Source organism: Ambystoma mexicanum, chromosome 3q (genome assembly GCF_040938575.1).
Source record: "Ambystoma mexicanum isolate Mex_15411 chromosome 3q, UKY_AmexF1_1, whole genome shotgun sequence".
NCBI classification, from domain to species: domain Eukaryota; kingdom Metazoa; phylum Chordata; class Amphibia; order Caudata; family Ambystomatidae; genus Ambystoma; species Ambystoma mexicanum.
The window spans coordinates 537,547,344-537,570,370 of record NC_090926.1 but is presented as its reverse complement, the minus strand read 5'-3'; the positions used below and the strand labels follow the sequence as shown (position 1 = coordinate 537,570,370).

The 23,027-nt window shown below is 44.7% G+C and overlaps 1 protein-coding gene across 1 annotated transcript in view; it reads left to right on the top strand.

Annotated features, from left to right (window-relative positions):
• Window positions 1–23,027, top strand: part of SLIT3 (slit guidance ligand 3) — a 1,101,025-nt gene that overhangs the window by 793,918 nt on the left and 284,080 nt on the right. Inside the window, exons 8-9 of the mRNA XM_069654301.1 lie at window positions 3,521–3,684; window positions 20,622–20,763. Coding sequence (XP_069510402.1) covers window positions 3,521–3,684; window positions 20,622–20,763 — 306 coding nt within the window. The remainder of the gene's footprint in view (window positions 1–3,520; window positions 3,685–20,621; window positions 20,764–23,027) is intronic.

The following is a 23,027-nucleotide window of genomic DNA, read 5'->3' as shown; positions in this document are numbered from 1 at the left end:
GTGCAGAATGGGATTACCATAATAAACAGTCTTGGAACCAAATGACCTGAGAGAGTGGGGCAGTCTGGCGAGCAACCAATTGTAGTCCTCACAGTGCAGATTGGTTACACAAAGGCTTCATACCCCAATATGTGTCAGCTATGACATCATCCTATGTGGCAAATAATGAGCCCTATCAGGTTTCGAGATTGGTTAGGGAAACATATCTACTTATCGAGTCTACAGGTGTTACTTACTTTATTGGCTGCTCCTCCCTGGTAGGCAAGCCTCAAACTTCCCTCTAACTATGTATAACACAGATTCTAACAGTATAAAAGTAGCGGATTGGCTCATGCAACATTGTATGCTCATCACTGCATAGGCCCACATGATAGGTTGGCATCCTCTCCCAATCTTGGACACTTGGCTCACTAGCAAGTATGTAAGCAAAACAAAACTCAGGTGCAGAGAACAACGTCAGACTACTGCCCACTTGCCCAATTAATCTGCATCTCTCATCAGCCAAGCCTTCAGCCAAGGCCTCTACTTTGTACTTGACCTTGCTGGATGTCCTCCTCTCTGGAACTTTCAAGGTACATGATTATCTTTGGCAAGGTGTTATGAATAGGCCTTGTTTTCAGGTCTTGCACCACGTGCGAAGAAACCACGATTTTGTCAATTTTGCCTTTTATTAAGTGCTATTTGATTCAATTATCTTGGGTGTCATTACCCTCTTTGGCCTCTGGAGACGTGGTTGCTCCGTCTCACATAGGCTATTGTGCATCTTTTATTGTCAATACTTGGCAGTCGTAAATGTTGGCTCATTTACTTAATTTAAGAGGAATATGTTCTGCGTACATTGCTTATCCTCAATACCTCCTGTGGTACCCTTCAGTTGCTTTCTGCTGTGGCATCCTTTCACATCCTTACTGTTCATGGCCTGTACAAATGTCATTCTATTTTCCCTTGTTCCCGCCGTTGCCTTGAAGCGCTTTGAAACACATTGTGTGTAGGCGCTATATAAATAGACTATCATATCATATCATCCTTGATTTCTGTCCAGCAGCTATTCTTTGTTCATGCATGATTTTGTATTTCCAGCCTCTGTCAGCTCTACAGCTCTGGTCTCTCTCCTTCTAGCTCTTCGCTTACTATGATTGAGAGCACACGTCCATCTTTTCAACATGGCCGCTTCACCCGTGCTATGTTTTCTACTGCAGGAAGCTTCTATATGGCTCATCCACCTTGCGCTTCTGCATATATATTCACTACTCATCTAGTTACTTATCTTCTTTGTATATATGGTTTCTTCTTACTTGTATGCATCATTCTTAAGTATTAAGTATATCATTTCAGTGCGTCATTGTACCTTCTGCTTATGACATCAATTTGCACCTGACAGATCTTCTTTACAACTCCTCAATATTCAGTGGTGCCTGCAAATCTCCTGCTACCACCTCAGTACGAGGGTACATTTGATACGGTTGTCTGGATGCATTACGTCTCTCAGACACTCTCTACATTATTGGGATGATACCTGGTGTCATGCACAGTGTGTTCCTTCTATTCATCCAATATGATGGAGCTTTTGGGGTGTACTTTATCATTCATGTACACGCCTGCTCCTCTACAAACCTATGTCTCCATGGTAGCTGCCAAATAATGTCATCATCAGCACATTTGGGCTCTTTTTCGTAATATATTTGTTAAATGCTCAAGTTGTGGATTATTATAGCAATAATCACTGGTCCTGCTGGCTTTACAGGCTGGTAACATCCTGGCACCCAAGGTCTAGATCTGAGCAAAGAGAGGGCCTTAATGTCGTGCCTGGGACTGTTACCAGCCTTTGAAGCTGGTGGGTTTAGTGATTATTCCTATGAACACCCTGGATTTAAAACCAGGCTGTTGATACCAATGCATTTTCTTCAAAATACGATTGCACGCTTGCTGCGACCTGTCTGTTGAAACAAATACTCACCCAACATAGAAGCAATTGGAAATGTAAGGTGGGCCATCTCCCATTTTCATGCTGGCCCGGGAGTTTCTGATGAGCAACGCGACGGCTTGGGAAAGGTTACCAGTCATTTGGTCGAAAACCAAATGGTCGAATGACCATTTGATCGAAATAAAATGGTCGAAAAAAAAGGTTGAATTTTTTATTTTTATTTTTTTTATTTTATGGGGGTTACCCCCAACCCCTCTTTTTCTTTATTAAAAAATATTTTTAGTTTTTTAAGCAACTAAAACAAAAAAATATATATAAATAAATAAATTCGACCATTTATTTTTGACCAAATAACCGGACACCCTTGGGAAACCTGCAGGTAAGTGGGCAGGGAGTTGGCAGAAGGTGGCTAAGGGACCAGGTGCAGTGGGGAGCAGGTGGTAAGATGTTGGGATGTGAGCAGTGGGCATCTTGTGAAATATCAAGTGGCTTAACATGTCTAAACATTATTCAATGTTTGTGCACCATGTCTTCCAGCTGCGCCTATCACGTAAAGGTGTTGCTGTTCCCATGATTATGTTATTATGGTCTTGTTTGCAAACATTGTACTGCCTTTGTGGAGCCCGAAATAACATAATTTTAAAGAAAGAACATGTAAATATCCCAACTTACAGTGTCCAGCAAAGCTACATTTCTCAATGACTGTGGTTCAAAAACGTTTGTGAATAATGGGATCCCCAGTTGCCAGGTGTGGCTAGCACCTCCAGTCCAGATGTTACTTGTGTTTTGTGGTCCCTATTGGCCCAGATTAATTATGGGAAATGAAAGACTAGAAGTTTCATCATGAAATACAACAGTGTTAGATCATCTTCTCGCACCTTGTACTGTGCTGCGGAGTTCAGTGGGAAGAAGGTGGGGGGTTAATCACCTTGGTGGTGGTTTGTCACTGTTAACTGTGTTATGAAACTAATAAAGTTTAAACAAAAAAAATGCTCTGAACTGCTGTGAATGTAAATTAGCAGCTGATTTTTTATTACGCGGTCAAGTGGAAAGAAACAGTTATTCGTAATGTTCATAGAAGAGGCACTAATCCCCTTTAAATCAAGTATAAAACCTGCAATTATTAACCTTAATTGTGTGGGGCTTCTCCTGGCCACAATGGTCTGATTCGGATTTCAGTTGGAAGGTCCGGGAAAAGATGGCCCTCGTGTCACCTGCAGGTTGGCATTCTTTTTCTACCAGTCCCCATAGCTTGAATGGAGGATCCGTTGTCACATGATCCCGGGACCGCTGACTCTGCCAGCAGGGGAGGATGGCAACGTCATCCGTCAGGTGACTAGGGGGGCTACCCCATCTCTCCACTCTAATGCATCCAGTGCGGCCATGAACCTTTCCCTACCCAGAACAGGAACTTACATGCAAATGTGAAAAAGAAATGAAATGCAGGTTGTATGCTATTTCAAGTACATTTAGAAATGCAATGTAAGAAGCCAAACATGGATTCACTCTTGCGCTTGCCCTGTTGTTTTCCCGCTCTTGCTTCGTTTCCTCCTTTTCAGGCCACCATTGTGACTGGTAGTGCTTTCTCCCTTCTAGGCGGCTTCACTCCAACTCCCTGTACTGCGACTGCCACCTGGCCTGGCTCTCAGACTGGCTGCGCCAGAGGAAAACCATCGGCCAGTTCACCTTCTGCATGGCACCCGTGCACCTGAGGGGCTTCAATGTCGCCGACGTGCAAAAGAAGGAATTTGTCTGCTCTGGTAAGTCGCGCCACATCTTACCGTTGCACTGTGCATAGCACAAGGGCATTTTTCACTGCATGAAAGAGAGTAATTGCAGACGTCTGTTCCGCCCCATTGTATCCCCTGCCAACACATTTATTTTTTAACATTGTTCAACAGTTTGGCATTTTAATGATATTTTAAGCACCCATTTGTTTAAAAAATGGGTTCAACATGAATGACTTCTACTTTAATCTGTTTTCAGGCTGAACAGCAGAAAACTCTGTAACTGATGATAGTTTTTAGGGCTATTTTGACAATTGAAATAAACAGAGCTCAGTCTTTTATTTGCGACTGGTGATGAACCGTGAATTTTAATGAGCAACAGCCTCATGAAGGGTACATGTTGTGAAGCACAATGTGGAGTCCTGAAGAGAATTGAGGGAAATGGGTCGGATTTAGCATCGTTTTACAATTGCACAATCTCATTGAAAAACGCTTTGTGAGTCAGGCCCAGTGTGTGCGTTTGCAGCCGCATCCAGATAAGGCAGTGTTTCCTCCCTGTAGCTCTTGCCCTGCTACAACTCCTCTCACCGCCCCTGCGGTACCTCTTTGCATTGGGCGTTGCACCCAAGAAACCTCCACACAAAGTCCGTCATATTCTCCTTCTCCCGCCAGCTGCCCTTTCTGTAGCCCGCCTTCTCGGTCCCCCACCTGCCAAATATGAAAGGTCACCTGGAATGTGGCAATATGTCCAGCTGAGAAGGGTACCTCTTTTCTGGCACCCTACACACACCTCTCCATCCTCCCAAATCACATGAAATACCCTCTCGGCCCAACCCCGTCCCCATCCCCCACACCGTGCTTTGGAGCTACTTTGGAACTGCTTTTCACACATTGTGGCATCAAATGAAATACAAATAAATAAATGGACACCATTGCTTTTAAACAATGTTATTGATATTGATATATTATTTCTATCGCGCTCGTACACAAGTGTTTCAGAGCGCGACAAGGCAAGGGAGGAGAACAGGTGAGAACAAAACAATGATCTTACTAGGGCCAGTGACATTGGGGACGTACAAGTGCATGGGAGAGGGGAAGGGGAAAAGTGCATGGAAGAGGGGAGAAGTGGGAAGTGAAGAGCAAAGGAGAAACAGATAAATAATGATACAGAAATAAATAATAAAGGCAACAAACAGTGTTAGTGCAGCCAGCAAGTGGCAAGTCCTCGGTTTAAGGCAGCAGACAGGGTAGGTCTGATACGTGTAGGAAGAAAAACATAACAATAATAATCATCAGTCACATGAATAATCATGTGCACATATTGCATCCCCAGGCTTGATGGTCATCTTCTCAGAAGCCTTCTGTTGCTGTTTATTTAACTTCTGTGACCTTGTCCACAGGCCTGTAACCAGCCTAGACCCACCTCTTTCTGTCCAGTTTAGTGTATAGCTTCCCCTTGAAGCTCATCTAAATGTTCTCAGTCTTACCGGATGTTCTGAGGATCATTTCGGGTCCTTCTGGTCACTGGTAACCGAAGCTCGCTGAACGCCTGAAGATTGACCAAGACACAGATGTCAGACTGGCTCTCAGAGACATGTTTAGCCCACCTCCTGTATGGCACAATGTTACGGTTCTCACATGTTGTAAAAAACCGCCACCGCCTTCAAACCATACCGGCTCCAACCTAAACAGGAACATCTCCTGCGATTTTTGAGATATTTCAATGTTGATATATGGGTTGTGCAGTCGCCCGTAATGGGGATATTTCCCAAAATGGCCACCCTCTCTTGCATTAACTGCAAATGGTGTTTTTTTTTTTTTTGGGAGAACTGAATCTTCCTTTCTGCTTCTGCACTGCGTTTGTTTTTTGGCATAGGAATACCTGCCCAAAAAGGGAAAGGCTTCTCCAGTAACCAACTCTCTTAGGCACAACCTGCTTCTGCCATAGCAAGTTTATATGTGCCCTCTTATATTTACCACAAACACGTTGTGCCAATCTGCTCGGGTGAGGTGATCTGTGAATCCCCTTAATCTTTTGCTCAGTAGTGCCTCACTTAGCTCTGGAGTTAGGGTGGCATTGTGCGTACACGTTTTTCTTGACCAAACAATTATTTTGTTTTAGTCGACACGTGCTCCACCTGTTCGAGGTTGTATAATGATTTCTAGTTGTGTTTTTTGCTACTGTTCAGTGACTTACATTTTAAAGAATACCTGTCAGAACCATGGATAGGAAGACAGAGGGCTGGAAGTGAGAACCACTGCTGAACTCACAGTGCAGTGGCAGTCCTCTGAGTTCTGTGAATGTACCCTGCAAAGCAATGGTGTATCAGGAACCAACAGGAGGCTGGTGTGAGAATGAACCAGGAAGTCATACTTTCGACTTCCTTGCCACGATTAATTATGCTGCGTTAGCTTTGCATAAGACAATATTATCAGCCAGCAAATATTAGCAGAACGCCCTAAATAATAACGCAGAAAGCTGTACATGTGAGGAATACAGGATTAATGGTGTAACTTGCTTTCTTGATTTTTATCTCATTACACCAGTGTTGTTTTTTATATTTATTTTTCCATAGTTCTATCTGCAACATTGTATTTTGAACTTGAAATGTAAAAGGTTCACAGCTTAATACATAAATGAAATGAAGTAGATTTTGGAAGGCCCATCATTTGTAAAGAAGTCATAGATTCTTTATAACATATGTGTGCAAATACAGCTCTTTACAAAACAATGTAGGCGCTAAATGCAGGGTCTATAAATGAATACACAGTTTTGATAAAAAAAAATTATAAATGAAAGGTGCAAAGCGACTCCATGAATTCTGAGCGTGTACCACCATAACAGTGATCACCACTGCTCCCAAACATCTATGTAGGTTTTTTCATCAAGCAAATTGACACATAGACAGGAGCTACTCACACACAAGCCACTTAATCCTACAACAAATGCTGTGCAAAACAGGTAGCCAGAGAATGGACCTGGGGAAAGGGGCGATGGGATCCAATCGCTCACGTAAAATACAAGCCACCTAGCAGCATTTTGCAAAGTGAGTGAGGTGGTAGGCAGTCCACTGTACGTATGCATTGGCAACATCTACCTTTGACTTAATATGTGAGTCTCCCGCTACTACCTAGGGTTCTTGCAGAAGGAAGCGTATCACTGTGCATGACTAATCAGGAAGGAACCATCGGTCATTACTGCTTCCATCTGTCAATACATGCCCAGTTCCAATTCCTTGGCAAACCACATTACCTAATTTGATCATCAAAGACTGTCTGGTCTCTGACATTTGCGGGTAGCATGGCTATCATCGCCCCACTCAAGAAGAAGCTTCATTCCCAAGTACAGCACCAGAGGTGTTGCTAGGGGAGGGGCTAAGGGGGCCATACCCCCGGGTCTTTTGGTTGTAGCCCCGGATAGAAGCTCAGGGGCTAAAACCAAAAGGCTATCTAGCCCGAGTCCTGACAGTCCCGACATTAGTGTAGCCCCGGATCTTTTCCAGACCTAGCAACACCCCTGGACAGCACCTTCATCTTGGGCCTGTTCTGCTGCATGCCAGTAACGCCCATGCATTGAAAAGGAATCTTGAGGCATGACACAACATATAAATCAGCCTCTGTGTTATCTACATATGAATGAAGTGACGACCCGCAAACCCATCAAGAGAAGCATGCAGATGTTGAACTTGAGTGAAGAGGTTGGTGATCCTCTAAATCCACCACACCCATGAACACCAGAATCCAACAGGGCACTCCCAGTTGTTGCCACTGCTCTTGGCCATTCATACCGGAAACACACAAACCACTTCTCACAGTCCCAGAGACACCAGCTACAGACACAAGTCAATTGAAAGAGGGTCAAGTGAGCCATGCTGCTGAAGGCCATACACACACGTGCTGCAGGACCAGGAGTCCTCACGAGGCAGACCGAAATAACTTCCATTGGAAAAATTCCAAAGGTTTCGTGTTTCATGCCCCGAGCCCCACACACCAGCCTGCCAGTAATCTGGTGGGAGTGCTGCTCGCCGATGTGCTGCTGAAAGTGCAGCAGAGAAATCAGTTGTTAATCCTTGATACCCGGGGTTGACACGCAGAGACCAGGAGGCTTTCTCAGACTTCAAGATCCAGAGATCTTTTCTTTTGCAAAGCTGTTAAAAAGGAGTCTTTCCAAACTCTGTCGGAAAGGAAAAAGATAAGATAATAATCCACTCTATTGTAACTGCTTATATTTGTTTGCCAAAAATGACCGGGTGTACTTGGCTATGTTCTATCCCCCAGTAGGGATTCCGTATTTTCTCCACACATCTCGAAACGCGAGATCCCCTGCATTGCGTTTGGGATAATGCCGCACGGCCAATTGAATATTAAAGGCCAGGGTTGAGGATTGTTAGAATATTCATCAGCCTCTGTAATGTCTTTCATCTGATAGGAATTGAAGTACAATATGTTGATCGCACAGGCGAGCTGCTCTGCTTGAGGTTCAAAGGCTGCAATATTAAATCTGGCTTTAGCATTCTGGGGAAGTCCCACGCCGCCATCATGCTGGAGCTTGGGTCAGATGAGGAGGGGAACGAAAGGACCCGGCTGCCAAGTAGAAAGGGATCCTTTTCCCAATGGAACATGGACGACGAAGAGTCACATTCATAAATACCCCGGGGGGGCATTGTATGTCATATCTTAAAATATGTTTACATTTTGGTGGCAATGTATGACTTTGTGATAGTGACCTTTATTTATGGACATGTGGCTTATTGACCAAGAGCATGAAGAAGATAAGAAAATCAAAAAGATAAAAATGTTGACACTTCTTGTCTCACTTTTCTTACTAATATGCATTGTCTGACCCTTTCACTGCAACTTAACAAAATCTCATTGGGCATCGCCATGAAATATTTCACCTAAGACAGATGATAAACATTACTGCTGGGTGAAAGGCCTTGTTGTAGTGGCATTTAAGATAGTGGGATAGAGTTCTGAACATCCGGTTTCCATAGCCACCTGCCACTATCCTCCCAGTGGTCGACGTTGAGGGATATTGGCCAGTGGAGTATCGCAGCCCATGGAGGGGGACTAGCTTGCCCCTGCCTTGGAGTCCCCTTGTAGGTCTCAAGAATGCCCACAGGTACTCTACTTGCTGGTCTAAATCTGGGTGCATTGTGCTCAAGCTCTGTTATTGTGCCTTGAATCACTTGTGTATAGGCGCATAATAAATAACAAATCATTCAAGTATCTGTGTACCGCTGTCTTGAGAGATGAGCCAACAGTCTGCCACAGAGGCCTCTTTTGCTTAAGTGCATCCTTATAGAAATTAAGCCACAGCCTCTTACTGTCTTACAGTTACTTTAAGCAGAGCCTCCCACCGGCTAGAGCGGTAATGCCTAACTGGGAGCCACTATCACCCTGAGGTAGAGGGCACTGGTTTTACCAGTATGAAGGCCACTTCTTCTGAAGAACTCCCATGGCCTTTCTTGATGCAGCGATGAGAGTTTCTTTCTACGTTGGGCGCAGGGCGCATCCTTGCCTTTACAGAACTTCGCAATGAAGACAGAATGGACATTATTGAAACAAATAATCTGTAAGCACCAGCACCCATAAACCAGACTAATTAGGTTTCTTTGAGATGTTAAAGTCTGCTACTGAAATCTGTTTGAACCCTAGATGTTAAAGTTCGTAATCTTTCTTTAGTTCTAGTTTGGGATAGTGAATAAATAGCATTGACAACACCCTTAACTTGCGTGTGGCACACATCCTCTAAGACAAAATAGTGTCCAGTATAATGATCTAGTTTTGAATTTATGGTACAACACTCCCTCTTATGGTTTCAGTCTACGTGTGTTCTGCTTGCGCTGTGCCCTGCCTTCTGCAGTTTATGGCTGAGTTTGTGGTTCTCAAATTCAGGGAAGCGGTCTTCTGTTCTATGAGCCATGATTTCTGGTGGAGGTCCTCTTTTATCATACTTGATTTCTGGCTCTGGGGGTGCACTCTTTCTTCCATTTCCAGATGGTCTGCATAATTGTCCTCTTTTATTTTGTATCTACCTGTTTTTGATTTCTTTATCAAGTGGCATCGTGCGGTCAGTGATTTTGGCTAGAGTTTTACCATTTTATGTGTGATTTCCAAGTGTAATGTCTTCTCAGATTCCCGGGTAGTATGATGACCTGTCGTCCTTAATGTGTGGGGCGTGTTGAACCCTAGCTTTTCTGACTTCTGCCTGATATGTTGCATTGCCGGATGCATGGCTTTGCCTTGCTGTCTACATGTTATGGGATTTTGCCCTGCTTGAGTTTATGCTGATGAAATATCTTTCAAAGTATCTCGCCGGGTGCTACATGCCTTCTGAAAGAAATGGTCTGGGTCGAATCCCTACTTTAGTGATTGCAGCATCAGTGGTGCCTTGTTTCCTGTGATATTTGAGATGGGTGACAATCTGTGTGCTCGTTTTCCATCATGTTCAGTTGATGTAGTCGCCCATCAGTAGTTTCTAAATCGGATGTTGCCATGTCTTCCACTATTTCTACCAAGAATTGTACCGCAGCTTCCTTGATGTGCTCCTGCTGCTGCATCGGTGCCTTCTTTACCATGGTGGCTTTTGTTGTTTGTGATTTGTGCCCATGGTGGTGTCCTGATCTGTGTTTACATGGCTGTTTTCATGACATGCTTATTGCTACTTCTGGCTTCGGTTGTGCTCTGGCTGGAGCGAGGCCTTTCTTCTGTGATTTATTTCAGGGTCTGTGCATTGCCTCCTAAGATTTCGGGCTGGGCGGCAATGTTCCCTCTAGTTACTTCCCACTGAGTTTGGATATCGTCTACTTCATGCGCACATTATTTCCCATGTGCACAACTAATTACACCTGCATTTTGTGAGCATGCATAGTTAGCGAGCTATCATCTCTGAAGGGAGTGTGGAACGGATTTGCCCCGCCACCAAACACTGCAGTCATCAACAAATCTGTATAAAGGGTGTATCTTACAACACCTTTTCCAAATATGTTGGCTAAACAAACAAATGTTTAATGAGAAGGTCTCGGAGAGCTCGTGAACCAACCCAAGACATCAAGATCTGCCACAGTACCTAGAAAAAGTACTCATTTGCAGAAGAAAATATATGTCTGTAACACATTGGAATTTATACTCAGTATTTGCAATGGGTTTAGTTGCGGAAATTCATGTGTCGAGTGGCAAACACTGCTCAGGGGCAATGCAGTCCATGTTGGATGTCAGTGGGAAAAATTGTGTGTAAGAAAAAAAAAATGATCATTCATGCTGCTGGCAAAGAATGTAGACATGATATGGTATTTGCCAGAGCTAACAATGGCGACCAAACGAAGGGCACTGGAAAACATGGCAATAACAGTTCACGAAGCGATTCAGCAGTCAGGAGAACATGCCAATTCCATGAACATTATCTTGTCTTGAAAAGAGAGCAGTGGCAAAGCCTGCCCATAGCCAGCCATACAGTTCAGGGGCACACCAGACCACTCATTTCTAAAAGCAGGAAAGTATTCCCAACAAGGAAAATTTGTAGTAAAAATCTGGCCAATAAAGGAAATATGAGTCTAAAATCTGCTTCCACTCACAAAGTTCCACTGATATTTTTGGGCCAGTGCTACCAGCGGGGCAGTGACAGAGGAAGACGCTTTAATAATATTACTGTCTGTTCCGAACAATGACCTTAAGGGAAACACATATTTTAATATGCGTGAATTGCTCGGTGGAAAGACGTTTGGAGCCACAAAATGTACCTGTTCTCGAATTAAAATATATGTCCACTCCCCTAAAAAGTACATCCATTGACAATGGAAATTATTTTGTCCCCCCCACCAAACTAAATGAAATTTTGATATGCTATGATAGTTTATTTATTTATTTATTTTATAAATGGAGTAAAATCTTGTAAGAGCCTTGCATCTAACCCTGCTTTAGAAATTAAATGACTTGTCATACACATAAGAGTCTTGTCGAGGTTCCCTAGGGAACCCCTTTAAATAAACGGTATAAAACCACATAGGCATAATAGCAGCACTGCTCAGAGCTATAAAACAGATGGAGTGCCTTCTCCTGTATCTAGAGGTCGCCCTTCTGCAATTCACTGTTAGCAGTTAAAGAAGATGGAGGGGATGCCAGAGGCTCCAGACACACACATGATTATGTGGGAAAGCGCCCAGCAGCCGAGCACAGTAAAAAAAAACAGAGTGTGCAGTTTCCTACACTGGTTCTAGACATGTCAATCACTGTACTGCAGAATCATCTGACTTGGATTCTGAGAGTGACTCATTTGTCCATCCCCAAGGAATGTGCTCCTCTGCCCCACGCACCCCTCCGCATCACCCGTGCAGAGCCTGCAAAACCAGCTGGCGGTGCTCAGTCAAAAGTGAGGTAGGCTGGGGATTGCAGCACTAAAATGCTCAGTGGGATACTTTCATTCCCACAATACTTTGCATGCAAAAATATGTGAAGCCTCACCATGATATTTTGGGCAGTTTACGCAAATATCATGAATCTTCATACGCACGCAGTGCAAACAAAAATTATTTTCCATATCATCTTCCCCTTAAATTGCTGGGTAATATTATACTAGTGCTCAGTAAAGCCATTCATTCATATGGGAGCCCTGAGCTACCGTAGCATGCAATACGGTATTTACCCAAAGTATGCAGATTGCCTGAAAAGCATTGAAGCTTTCTCCATAACCGCTGCCCGAATGCTATGTATGAGTAGCGTAGGTGATATTCCCATAAGCACATACCTTTGCAGGCGAGGCAAATGATATTGCCATGCTGCCCTACCCTTTATTGGGTAATGTTAGCACCACTTTGTCTTGAGAGGATAGCTCAAGGGCAACGTGCTCGCCTTGGAAGCAAGTGACACGGAGCACAAAAGGTTCGATCCCCGGGTCCGCGCTTGAAACCTCTGAGCTAAGCGTGTTATAAATAACCTATCATATTATATCATAACACTAAAGTAGGGGAGGCTGAGCATGAACGGTGCCCACACAAAATCCTTCGATGACAAATGCCTGGGTTTACACGTTCGCACTCGGGTATTGGGGCTTATGTAGATCGGGCTAGACCAACATTTCAGAGCGGGTTAATATAACCTAGATCTCTTAACAGAGAAAGAAAATGCCAGGTTACTTATGTGGCGTGTACCTTATGAATGCTACAGAAGGTCGCAAATGCCTGGGCGTGCCACTAATGCTTTCCTGAGCGGCAACCAGAGGGACGCTGGGCAAGCACATCTGTGCTGAGATTAGAGGGGACATTGGACTGAGTGGCACCAAATCCTTCATGATTTCTGATTGAGTTGCCAGTTTCCCTTGTGCGAGGGCGTACCTACCGTGTCTGAATTCTGGCAGAAGGCAGGGGCATTCCAAGATTCATGACAGCCTCTGATGCATTCCCACAGAGGCAAGAAGTAGACATTGTGTTATGCTGTTCATAGCTGTTGGCGTAAAGAGTAAACTACAAAGGGCGATTTTATTATAATCACAATACATTCCTATTTTCTCTGATCCAAATGTGAAGCAGCAGAATTGATCAGTGCTGCGCATCTAGGATGGCGAGGGGTTGGGCGCAGGAGTGTCTGCTTTCACAGTTAAAGCAGAGAGCTGCAACCAGCATCCCATTCAAGAAATGTTCCCCCTTTTCTTCAACGGTGGTGAACTGATCCATCAGGAAATGTATACACGTCATAGTCTGATAGATCCGGGGAAGAATCAGTCACATGCCACACTCACTTGGAATGTTACTGAATACGCCCCACCATTACCTTCATCGTAAAACATGTGACCGATTTATTCCAATAGGTGTGCCCAGGGGTGTTGCTAGGTCTGGAAAAGACCCGGGGCTACGCTAATGTCAGAACTGTTGGGACTCGGGGCTAGACTAGCCTTTTGGCTGTAGCTCCTGAGATTCTATCCGGGGCTACAACCAAAAGACCAGGGGCTATAGCCCCATTACCTAGCAACGCCTCTGGGTGTGCCGACCTCACTTTCATAAGATTCAACATCCTCACCTCAAAAATGCTCTGTGCATACGGATTTCAGATGAGAGCATGTCCCGCAGGACACCATACTCCTCTTCTGGTCTTTGCTGCTACCTTAGTTTTAACTCAGTCTGTTTTATTCAATTGAAGTGATCCAACACTATTACTTGCAGCAGGCATTTGATGGAGAGGAAAAAGTCCAGTACTGGGACATGGTGTCGCCTGGCAACACCTTCTCTGCTCTGCATGCGTGCTTGCGTTTATTTGCATATTGGTTGGTAATTAGGAGCCGAGCCCTGGTAAAAAATCAAAACACGGTCACAAAAGGGGACAGAGTTAAGCTTATTCACCAAGTTATGAAGACTCTCAAATAATAGCTGCCAATCATTTCAAAAGGCAAGGTTGTTCTTATGCTTTGATACTGGCACACAATTGTCTCTAAGATCAAATAAACACGATTGGATATGAATGGCAATGCAATGGGATCCAGAAGAAAGAGCCAGATGTACGTGCAATTAATTTTGAGTACTTTATGATGCTCTCCCACCTAAATCCTCCTCACCAATGGACCCTCATAAATATTGAGTATTGTTTTCCACAAGCTGCATTGAACACGTGGCGGTTTTCACTGGGGAGATCACTCGCACATAAGCTTCACCATGTTGCCATGAACACGGTCGTGTAGATACCACTCAACCATTTCAAATACATCTAACGTTGTTGCATTCTTTGCACTAACATGTTAAATATCTCAGATTCATCTTTTGCTGGTTTCGGATAGTCGTTAGGGTATGTGCACCTGGCCGCACAATATTGAATCATTTGGACAAGAGCAGGAATTATACGGAACACAAATGGCCCTTCGAGAGGATCTCAGACTTGCTGTTTTTGGGGACATTTGCAATTGTAAATCCAATCATTGAAGCCCTTGCCTTTAATAAGGCTGAGGAAGAAACACACGCATAGGTGTTTCAATTAAAGTGAAGTAATTGAAGGTTACGGCAGATGTGATTGTCGGGTTGGTTCAGTTATTCTGAAACGTATTACAAATGCTGCAGGCTATTTCAATCATATCCACTTATGCACAGTGTATAATTGGTCCATTCAAGCACCCTTTTCACTCTACTGTCTGCTTTGAAAGGGCACGAGGCAGTCAGCTTGATAATTTAATATCAAGAATCATTTCCTTTCTGGTGTGAATCCTAGGCTGGAAACATCTAGTTTCATTGAAGCAGCTTCTGAATCAGTTTTTTTCTGTCTGAATCCCAGGCAGGGAATGTCCAGGTTCATTGAAGCAGCTACTGAATCCATTCTTTCTGTTTGAATACTAGGATGGAACTGTCCAGGGTCGTTGAAGCAGATAGTGAATCCATTGTTTGCATTTGAATCCTAGGATAGAAATGTCCAGGTTCACTTATTTCTATTTATTTATGTAATGCATTTGTTGGTAGCACCCAGACCCGGAGGTATCACGGCGCTAAAGAGGCAGTACATGTTGGGTTACAAGATGGTTAGAAGATTACATTGACCCAATATTTTCTCTCGGAATTCCAGGCAGGACATGTCCAGGTTCATTGAAGCAGCTAGCGAATCTATTTATTTCTGTTTGAATCCTAGGATGGAAATATGCAAGGTCATAGAGACAGCCTGTGAATCCATTTTATCTATTTGCATCCTAGGATAAAAACGTCCAGGTTCACTGAAGCAGCTTCTGAATCAATTTTTTTCTGCCTGAATCCCAGGCAGAAAATGTCCAAGTTCATTAAAGAAGCTAGTGAATCAATTTCTTCTGCTTGAATCCTAGGATGGAAATGCCCAGGTTCGCTGAAGCAGATAGTGAATCCATTGTTTGCTTTTGAATCCTAGGATAGAAATGTCCAGGTTCATTGAAGCAGCCAGTGAATCAATTTCTTCTGCTTGAATCCTAGGATGGAAATGCCCAGGTTCGCTGAAGCAGATAGTGAATCCATTGTTTGCTTTTGAATCCTAGGATAGAAATGTCCAGGTTCATTGAAGCAGCTAGTGAATCAATTTCTTCTGCTTGAATCCTAGGATGGAAATGCCCAGGTTCTTTGAAGCAGCTACTGAATCCATTATTTCTGTTTGAATCCTAGGATGGAAATGTCCAGGTTCGCTGAAGCAGATAGTGAATCCATTGTTTGCTTTTGAGTCCTAGGATAGAAATGTCCAGGTTCATTGAAGCAGCTAGTGAATCCATTCTTTCTGTTTGAATCAAAGTTGTAGGAAGTGAAAAGATGACAGCCATGCCCATGTTTCTAATAACCAGAGGCAGTCTGCAAAGACCAGCTTTGCGTATAGTCCGTGAGCTACCCTAGCTGGAGCCTGGACTGGGTACGCTAAGACAGGATTCAGGCAATTGTGCCCCCCAACAATTTCACCGGTCAGGCCAGGGAGAGTCTTACTGGTGACTTGTAACATAGATGCACATGACTGCAGTAACGTCACTAACATAGTATGTGAGTGACACTCTCTTCAGTGAGTGAGTCAGTGCGCGAGTGAGTGAATACTCATATGTACAGGTCTCTGCACAGGCTCGGACTGGCCTATAGGGCAATGCCTGAACCCAAAACACAAAATGTAGCGTGGGTCCGTTTTTTTGGTCAATGTGGGCCACCTTTTTGGCCAATGTGGGCAGTTTGATGAGTTAATTCACCATGCGGCTAGTAGTTTGGACCATTGTTGCTGAATAAATATACTTGGGTACTACTCAACCAGTCTGTCAAAAAAGGAATGAATTGCCATTTGCAACTGTGGGCCACTTTTTAATTCGTGCCCGGGACACTGTTATGCCCCAATCCGACCCTGCAGGGGAAATGAAACGCTAACATTTCTCGTTCGTCCTCAGCTCGTATGGCTTCCATGTGTCTTTTGTTACTCTCGTGTATATCGCTGTTGCAATGCTATCTTGCACAGTTGCTGCACACATTGTACTGCACTTTCCACATTTTGTAACATGAGACTTGATTGTGCTGCATCATTTTGAGACCATTGCAGAGAGGAGCATAAATACGGTGAAAGAAACATACAATATAAAATAGCGGGTGTGTCTCTCACTTTCGACATGAAACTCTCCTTCCTACTAAGCTCTCACTGAAGCAACCAGGAAGCAGGGCCTAGCGGGCACCCTGCAGCCTCTGTCGTGTGGGTGCATGGGCGTGCCGCTTTTATGGCTCACATGGTTGATCCACTGACTATGTGTGCCTCTTGCCAGTGGGAATCTTAGGGGCACCTCCAGGGTCGGACTGGGGCATAAAAATGTCTTGTGCACAAACGAAAAAGTGTCCCACAGTTGCAAATGGGAAATCATTCCCATTGTGATGCTGTTTGAATAGTACGCAAGAGGGGACGGGGGGGGGGTGATATAATGTGATGCAAATTGTACATTTTAAAGGTTATTTATTTATTTATTCAGCAAGACTGGTCAAAACTATTAGCTGCATAGTGAAGTACCTCATCAAAATGGAACACATTGGACAAAAAATGGTCCCACTTTGACCCAAAAAACTGGCCCACACAAGCATTTTGCGTTTTTGGTTCAGCCATGGGCATCTTGCCCTATAGGTCAGTCGAGCCTGGGCACATCTCCATATCCTGAAGGGGGCCTCTGGATTATGCCACTGAAAGGAACCACCTCTTTGTTGCCAGTTCAATGATGCGGGACACACAGCTCTCCAGGCTTTCTGCCACATCCTGTTGATGGGATATTGACGGGTCACAGGAGCGATGGCCACTGGGCGCTGTCTGTTTGAGGCAATGGGAATTCAAGAGCACGGCCACCAGTTCCCAGAGGAGCGGCTGACATTTCTCAAGCTGGGAGGCCGCGGTCGTGCGGCCATTCATCCTCATGTCGTTTGATAGCAGAGATCTCCCGCCTTCCTTGATGAACATGAGGCCAGGCGGCCACAGTTTTCCACTCTGTGTGGCTTGTGTGAACCCGATCTGCATTTCAAAGCTCATGGCATTTCTGTTTGAATCTGTCACATCCACTCTCTGCCGTAAACAGGGAGAAATGTGGCGTATATGGACAGTGTCCATCGCATCAAATTTCCAACAACTCTACGAACCCGGTATTCAACTCTCCCTGGAAAGCTGTGTAGGCAGAAGCCAGGGCTGGACTTGCCAGTTCACTAAATACTAAAATCAATTGTGTTTTCAAAGTGACCAGCAAGCATCGGTGCAAATATTTTCCACTGAAATTCGTAGCAGTGTCAGCCCCTATTGGCCCCCAACCCCTCTGTTGTGAGGAGGTAGTACAGAACCTAGAACATAACCTACTAACCCAATAATACACCGACACTAGTTTTACATTTTGGAAAAAACAGGTCACAATTTATTGGAGCATAACAACAGGGGGCAGTCCCAACCCTAAACGCACAATGGTTCAAGACCATACTTTTCAAAAGTGGCCCAAAAGTAGGGCAAAGTTATAGTTCTGAATGTTCATGGTGTCCCCTTGCCGCCCGCGGCTTTTGTGTTCAGGCGAGGGGGACTGGATAGAGGCTGGGCTCCAGTCCCTCCCCGCCTTATATGCAGTCCCCTGGGCGTGCCAGAAGTTCCTGCCCTGGGGACGCCCCCCTCCTCCTGGAGGAGGGGTAAAGAGATCCTGATGAGGGGAGGGGGCAGCCAGAGGAGCGTCCCGCTATGTGGGATGCCCCTCTAGCACCCCCTGCGGGGCTTGGACATCCCCTTTACATGTAAATTGTCTCCTACGTAGTCATTGTGCATAGTTTCATATTCCGTGCCCTACCTACCCTATAATGAATGAGCATTCCAAACCCTTTGTGATGCAATTGAAAAGATGGGACCACCATTCGTTTTCTGAAATTAAGCAAAATGTGTATTTTGGAAGGGGGGGGGGCTCGACAATCCGGCAATGACCCGGGGGACCATGACTATTATCAGTCAGGAAAGCCACCTCCTAGATGCACATAGCTATTATCTCATCAGGCGTGCAAGCTGTGCTGCTTAGGGCTTATTTTAAAGGGAATGTGGCTTTTCACGGGCTATGTGTGCCGAATTTCCTTTAAATAAAAACTAGAAACAATGGTGGCTGCCAAAGATGTAGAAAAGGGGTCCCTTATCTGTCTCTATGTCAGGGGTGAGAGTCGAGCTGGCGAGAAACTAGATGGGCAGTAAACTGCGGCCTAGGTGCGGGTGCCAAGTTGATTGGTGCCAGGGGGGTGCGGTTATCGTGTGCAGGGACGAACAGGGTGCCATGGTGCAGGCTAGAGCCAGTGTGGGGGCCAGTGCGGGCATAATAAAACGGTGGTCTGCGGTACAGGCACCTGTGGCCATCATTGGCTGTGTACCTCACCGAATAGTAAAACTTTCATTCCTAGACATCTAATTAGCTGGTGAGTCTCCCACGGGCGTTAATACATATTATCAGTGTTGTTCCATAGGTCCAAGATAAAGCAATTTATCTTTCCTGAATATTGCAAAAGCAAAATCAACAGTCACTGATTATTACAGACAAGCCACATAGGATCACTGGGGAACTTCGTACAAGAAATCCTTTCCAGCAGGTTCCAAAACCCAATAGGTGGCTACATTTCCATACCTGAGGAATTACTCTAAAAGAGTACATTTATTTATATTTTTGGACTTTGTGAAGATATTTGGCCTCGTTATTCCCCAAAAACGTTTGTCGTTAGGAAGTGTACGAAAAAAGACGCGTGGCGTCCAAGCTATGAGTCATGAATAGGGAAGTCCAGGTTCACTGCATTTCAGGTACTATCGCTCCCTTTAGAACTGTGTTCTGACTTTTGCCTTTTCTAATTGTGATTTCAACTGCGGGCCAACTGCTTAAACCATTCTGAGACTTTTCTGCAATGCCTGCATGTATATTACGAATGTTGTGACGTTAATCACACCGGCCACATACAGCAATTTACTCACCGGGCTCTGCGGATGGGGCGACATCTCGCTCTTTTTTTTGCAGAAGTGTGAAACTACCTCTGATGTAGAAACACTTCACATTTTTTTATTTTTTTTTAAAGAACGATGCTCTGATTTAGAATTTGGGAATTAATGTAATATTTTAAAATGGCAGGGAAACGAGCTTTGCGTAAGAGTTTCTAGATGACATTCCATTCAGAATGAAGATTTGGTGTAGTTGCTGGCTTTATTCATTATAGGTGTTTTAAATATGGTTCTAAAGCACTGTCTACTCCCCCCCCCCCCCCACAGGGCGATACCTTGTGTTGAACTGTCCCCCTTCTTGTTGCATGATGGGGTGAGAGATACTGCAAGATAAGCGGTTCTCCTGCTCCCTGTATTTACCTAGATTCAGTTCACTTATCAGGGACGATAGAAGTGAGTTGGGACCATCGGCCCAAAAAATCAGAATGAGTAGCTGATCAGCTTGCTCTACAGACTATCTTAGCAGGTAGCTTTTTGCTTATGGTGTACGGGCGAGCTGTCATTTTGTGAGTAGGTCCCCTTTGGAATGTGCTTCTAATCGTGAACGACTGGAACAGTATAGGGCAATTTCGTTCATTTTTACTTTTTTGGATGGGACCCAACAATAACAATTGTCGCTAAAAATGCTTTTGCAAAATATATCCTGTGTGTTTAGACGCCGTATAAAATCCTGGAACTAGTCATGTCTGTGTACACGGTGCGTTCGAGTGTTTGGGGCACTTGACACAGAAGCATCTAAAAATGCTCCCTCCCCTCCCCCCGAATGTATGACTTTCTGGCTCTTATCTGCATTCAAGCCGTGCCATTCACAAAGTGTGCTGTATGCACCTGGTCCAATACTTGGTGTGGAGCAGGCCATGGTACAGAGGTCATGACTGAGTACATCCTGATGTGTGACAAGTCTTAGTTGGAGCCATGAGCCATTTGAGGGTCTTTTAGGTTTCCTGTAGGACAGTCTGCCGGGGTGAACTGAAATGCCTATTGATGACCTCATGACAGCTGCAACCCTCCGATATTTACCTGAATCTCTTGTGTCTATGCAGGAACTCACTCGGAGGCTCAGCTATGCAATGCTAACTCTGTCAGCTGCCCACCTTCCTGTGCCTGCAGCAACAACATTGTCGACTGTCGTGGGAAAGGCCTGACCGACATCCCGGCAAATCTTCCAGAGGGCATCGTGGAAATGTAAGTGAAGATCCTGTCATGCACATATCGCCCCGGGGATGCGTCCCATCTAGAGTACACATGAGCATTCTTCATGCCGCCCTATCATGATCTGATTCTACGTTTCCCAAGTTCCAGACCGTTTGTTCTTAATAGATTTGGGTGTATTTTAATCATAAATATGATAGGATATTTGTAGTGCTTATGCTCTCTTCATTGAGTACATGCTAAGACTAGGATCGCTCATAAAGCACTGTCCATGGACATTCATTTCAACTTACCTGAGTACCTGGATACTGATGTCGTGGCACATCTGCCCACACAGTCTCTGGGGGTCCTCATCTTTGAGGAACCCCGTGGCATCTCCCCCCTACCCACAGGTGCGTGTTGGCCAGGTAGTTAGCTGTGCCTCCTCTAATCCATATACTTGGCTCTGGAATACCTTTCCAGGTCTCAGATGGATAATTAATGACCTAGTAGGATTCAGGAATTCAAGAAACCAATCAAGACTTGACTCAGCTGACAGTACCGCCCCATCCCTGCGTTCTATTATTCTATGAAGAAAGAGATTTTCCTGTGTGCCAACATGCCCCAGATTCAGCAAATGTGCGGGCTGTAGAAATACATCGAATTTAAAAGATGTAAATAGTAAAATAAGAAATAACTTGCTAGGGTGGATATGCGTGGCATATATTTCACGCTTCCCATAGCAATGTGGGCATAGGACACTTTCTGGGTGGTGATTGGGTGGAGCATTTCAGGCCCAGAGAATAAACAATATCCCGCCACACTAGATATGTATGGCATACATTTCACGCTTCCCATAGCAATGTGGGCATAGGACACTTTCTGGGTGGTGATTGGGTGGAGCATTTCAGGCCCAGAGAATAAACAATATCCCGCCACACTAGATATGTATGGCATACATTTCACGCTTCCCATAGCAATGTGGGCATAGGACACTTTCTGGGTGTTGATCGGGTGGAGCATTTCTGGCTCAGAGAATAAACAATATCCCGCCACACTAGATATGTATGGCATACATTTCACGCTTCCCACAGCAATGTGGGCATAGGACACTTTCTGGGTGTTGATCGGGTGGAGCATTTCTGGCTCAGAGAATAAACAATATCCCGCCATACTAGATATGTGTGATGTACAGTTCAAGCGGTAGCATACAGTCCAGGGTACCCACAGCAATCTGAAAATAGGGCACTTTCTGTCTGAAGCTTAAGTGGGTAAAGAATGCTCATAACAACTTGTGCCAGGAGACACTATAATGGAATGGTGGCCACCAGGGGCAGACTGGCCTTTGACCCTGTCCACTAACTGCACAGAAGTCCCCCACTACATGTGTGAGCGCCTGAACTGGGCTGTACTGGGATTCTGCTCTGCTCCAGTCCAGTCCAGGTAGCTGTCAACTGGCTGAGTGGGCCTGCATTGTTTTATTTACCACATCATGAAGGCAATTTATAACTTCCTCCTGGTGTATCTTATAGTGTAAGTGCATTGCCAGCGGATGGAATGTCACTGCTGGGAGAGTTACAGAGAGTGTGCTTGTAGTATTGTGTCGGCAGAGGGTGCTGTCAGACGTGGTGGACAGGAATGGAGAGAGTTTGAGCAACATAATCCTACAGACAGAACAAGACAAAGCTGCTTGCACAGAACCCCTTGTTAGCCATCCAGCGCAAATGTGAATGCAGAGCAAGCCTAGGAAGCACTGCAGAATGGAAACCGGATTGCACAGCTTAATGCATCATTGTTGTGGCTATGCAATGCAGAATGCTTTCTTTCATGACTGTACAATAGTTCTTGTTTCTTCCCTGAATTCACAGGTTTTGAAAAGTAACATTATTTATCCACGCTGCCTTCCCGCCGGTTGGGGTTAACTGTGGTGTATGAAATAGCCATCACTCACGTGACTTAAATGGGGAGTTGGAATGGCGCCCAGGAACACAACACGGTCGGCAACACACGGTCATATTTCAACCGGCTCCACATACATTTTGGTGTCCAAATAGTGGAAGGAAAAAAGTGTGTGAGAGAGGCGCAGACCCAAAGTGACTGCTTTGGAGCATTCCGAGTCTACCAACTCATTTTTTAATTATCACACTACTCTTGAGTGGGAAATGACTTTTGTGTTTTAACTTTCATTTTCCTACGTATCATACATACCACGTGTAATATGCACTAACCTGACAGGATGACAGGAATAGGGCTTGCAATCTTGGGAGTGGGGGCCAGGTTACCAGGTATGGAGCTTGTGCTCTGGGTGCTGGTGGGCA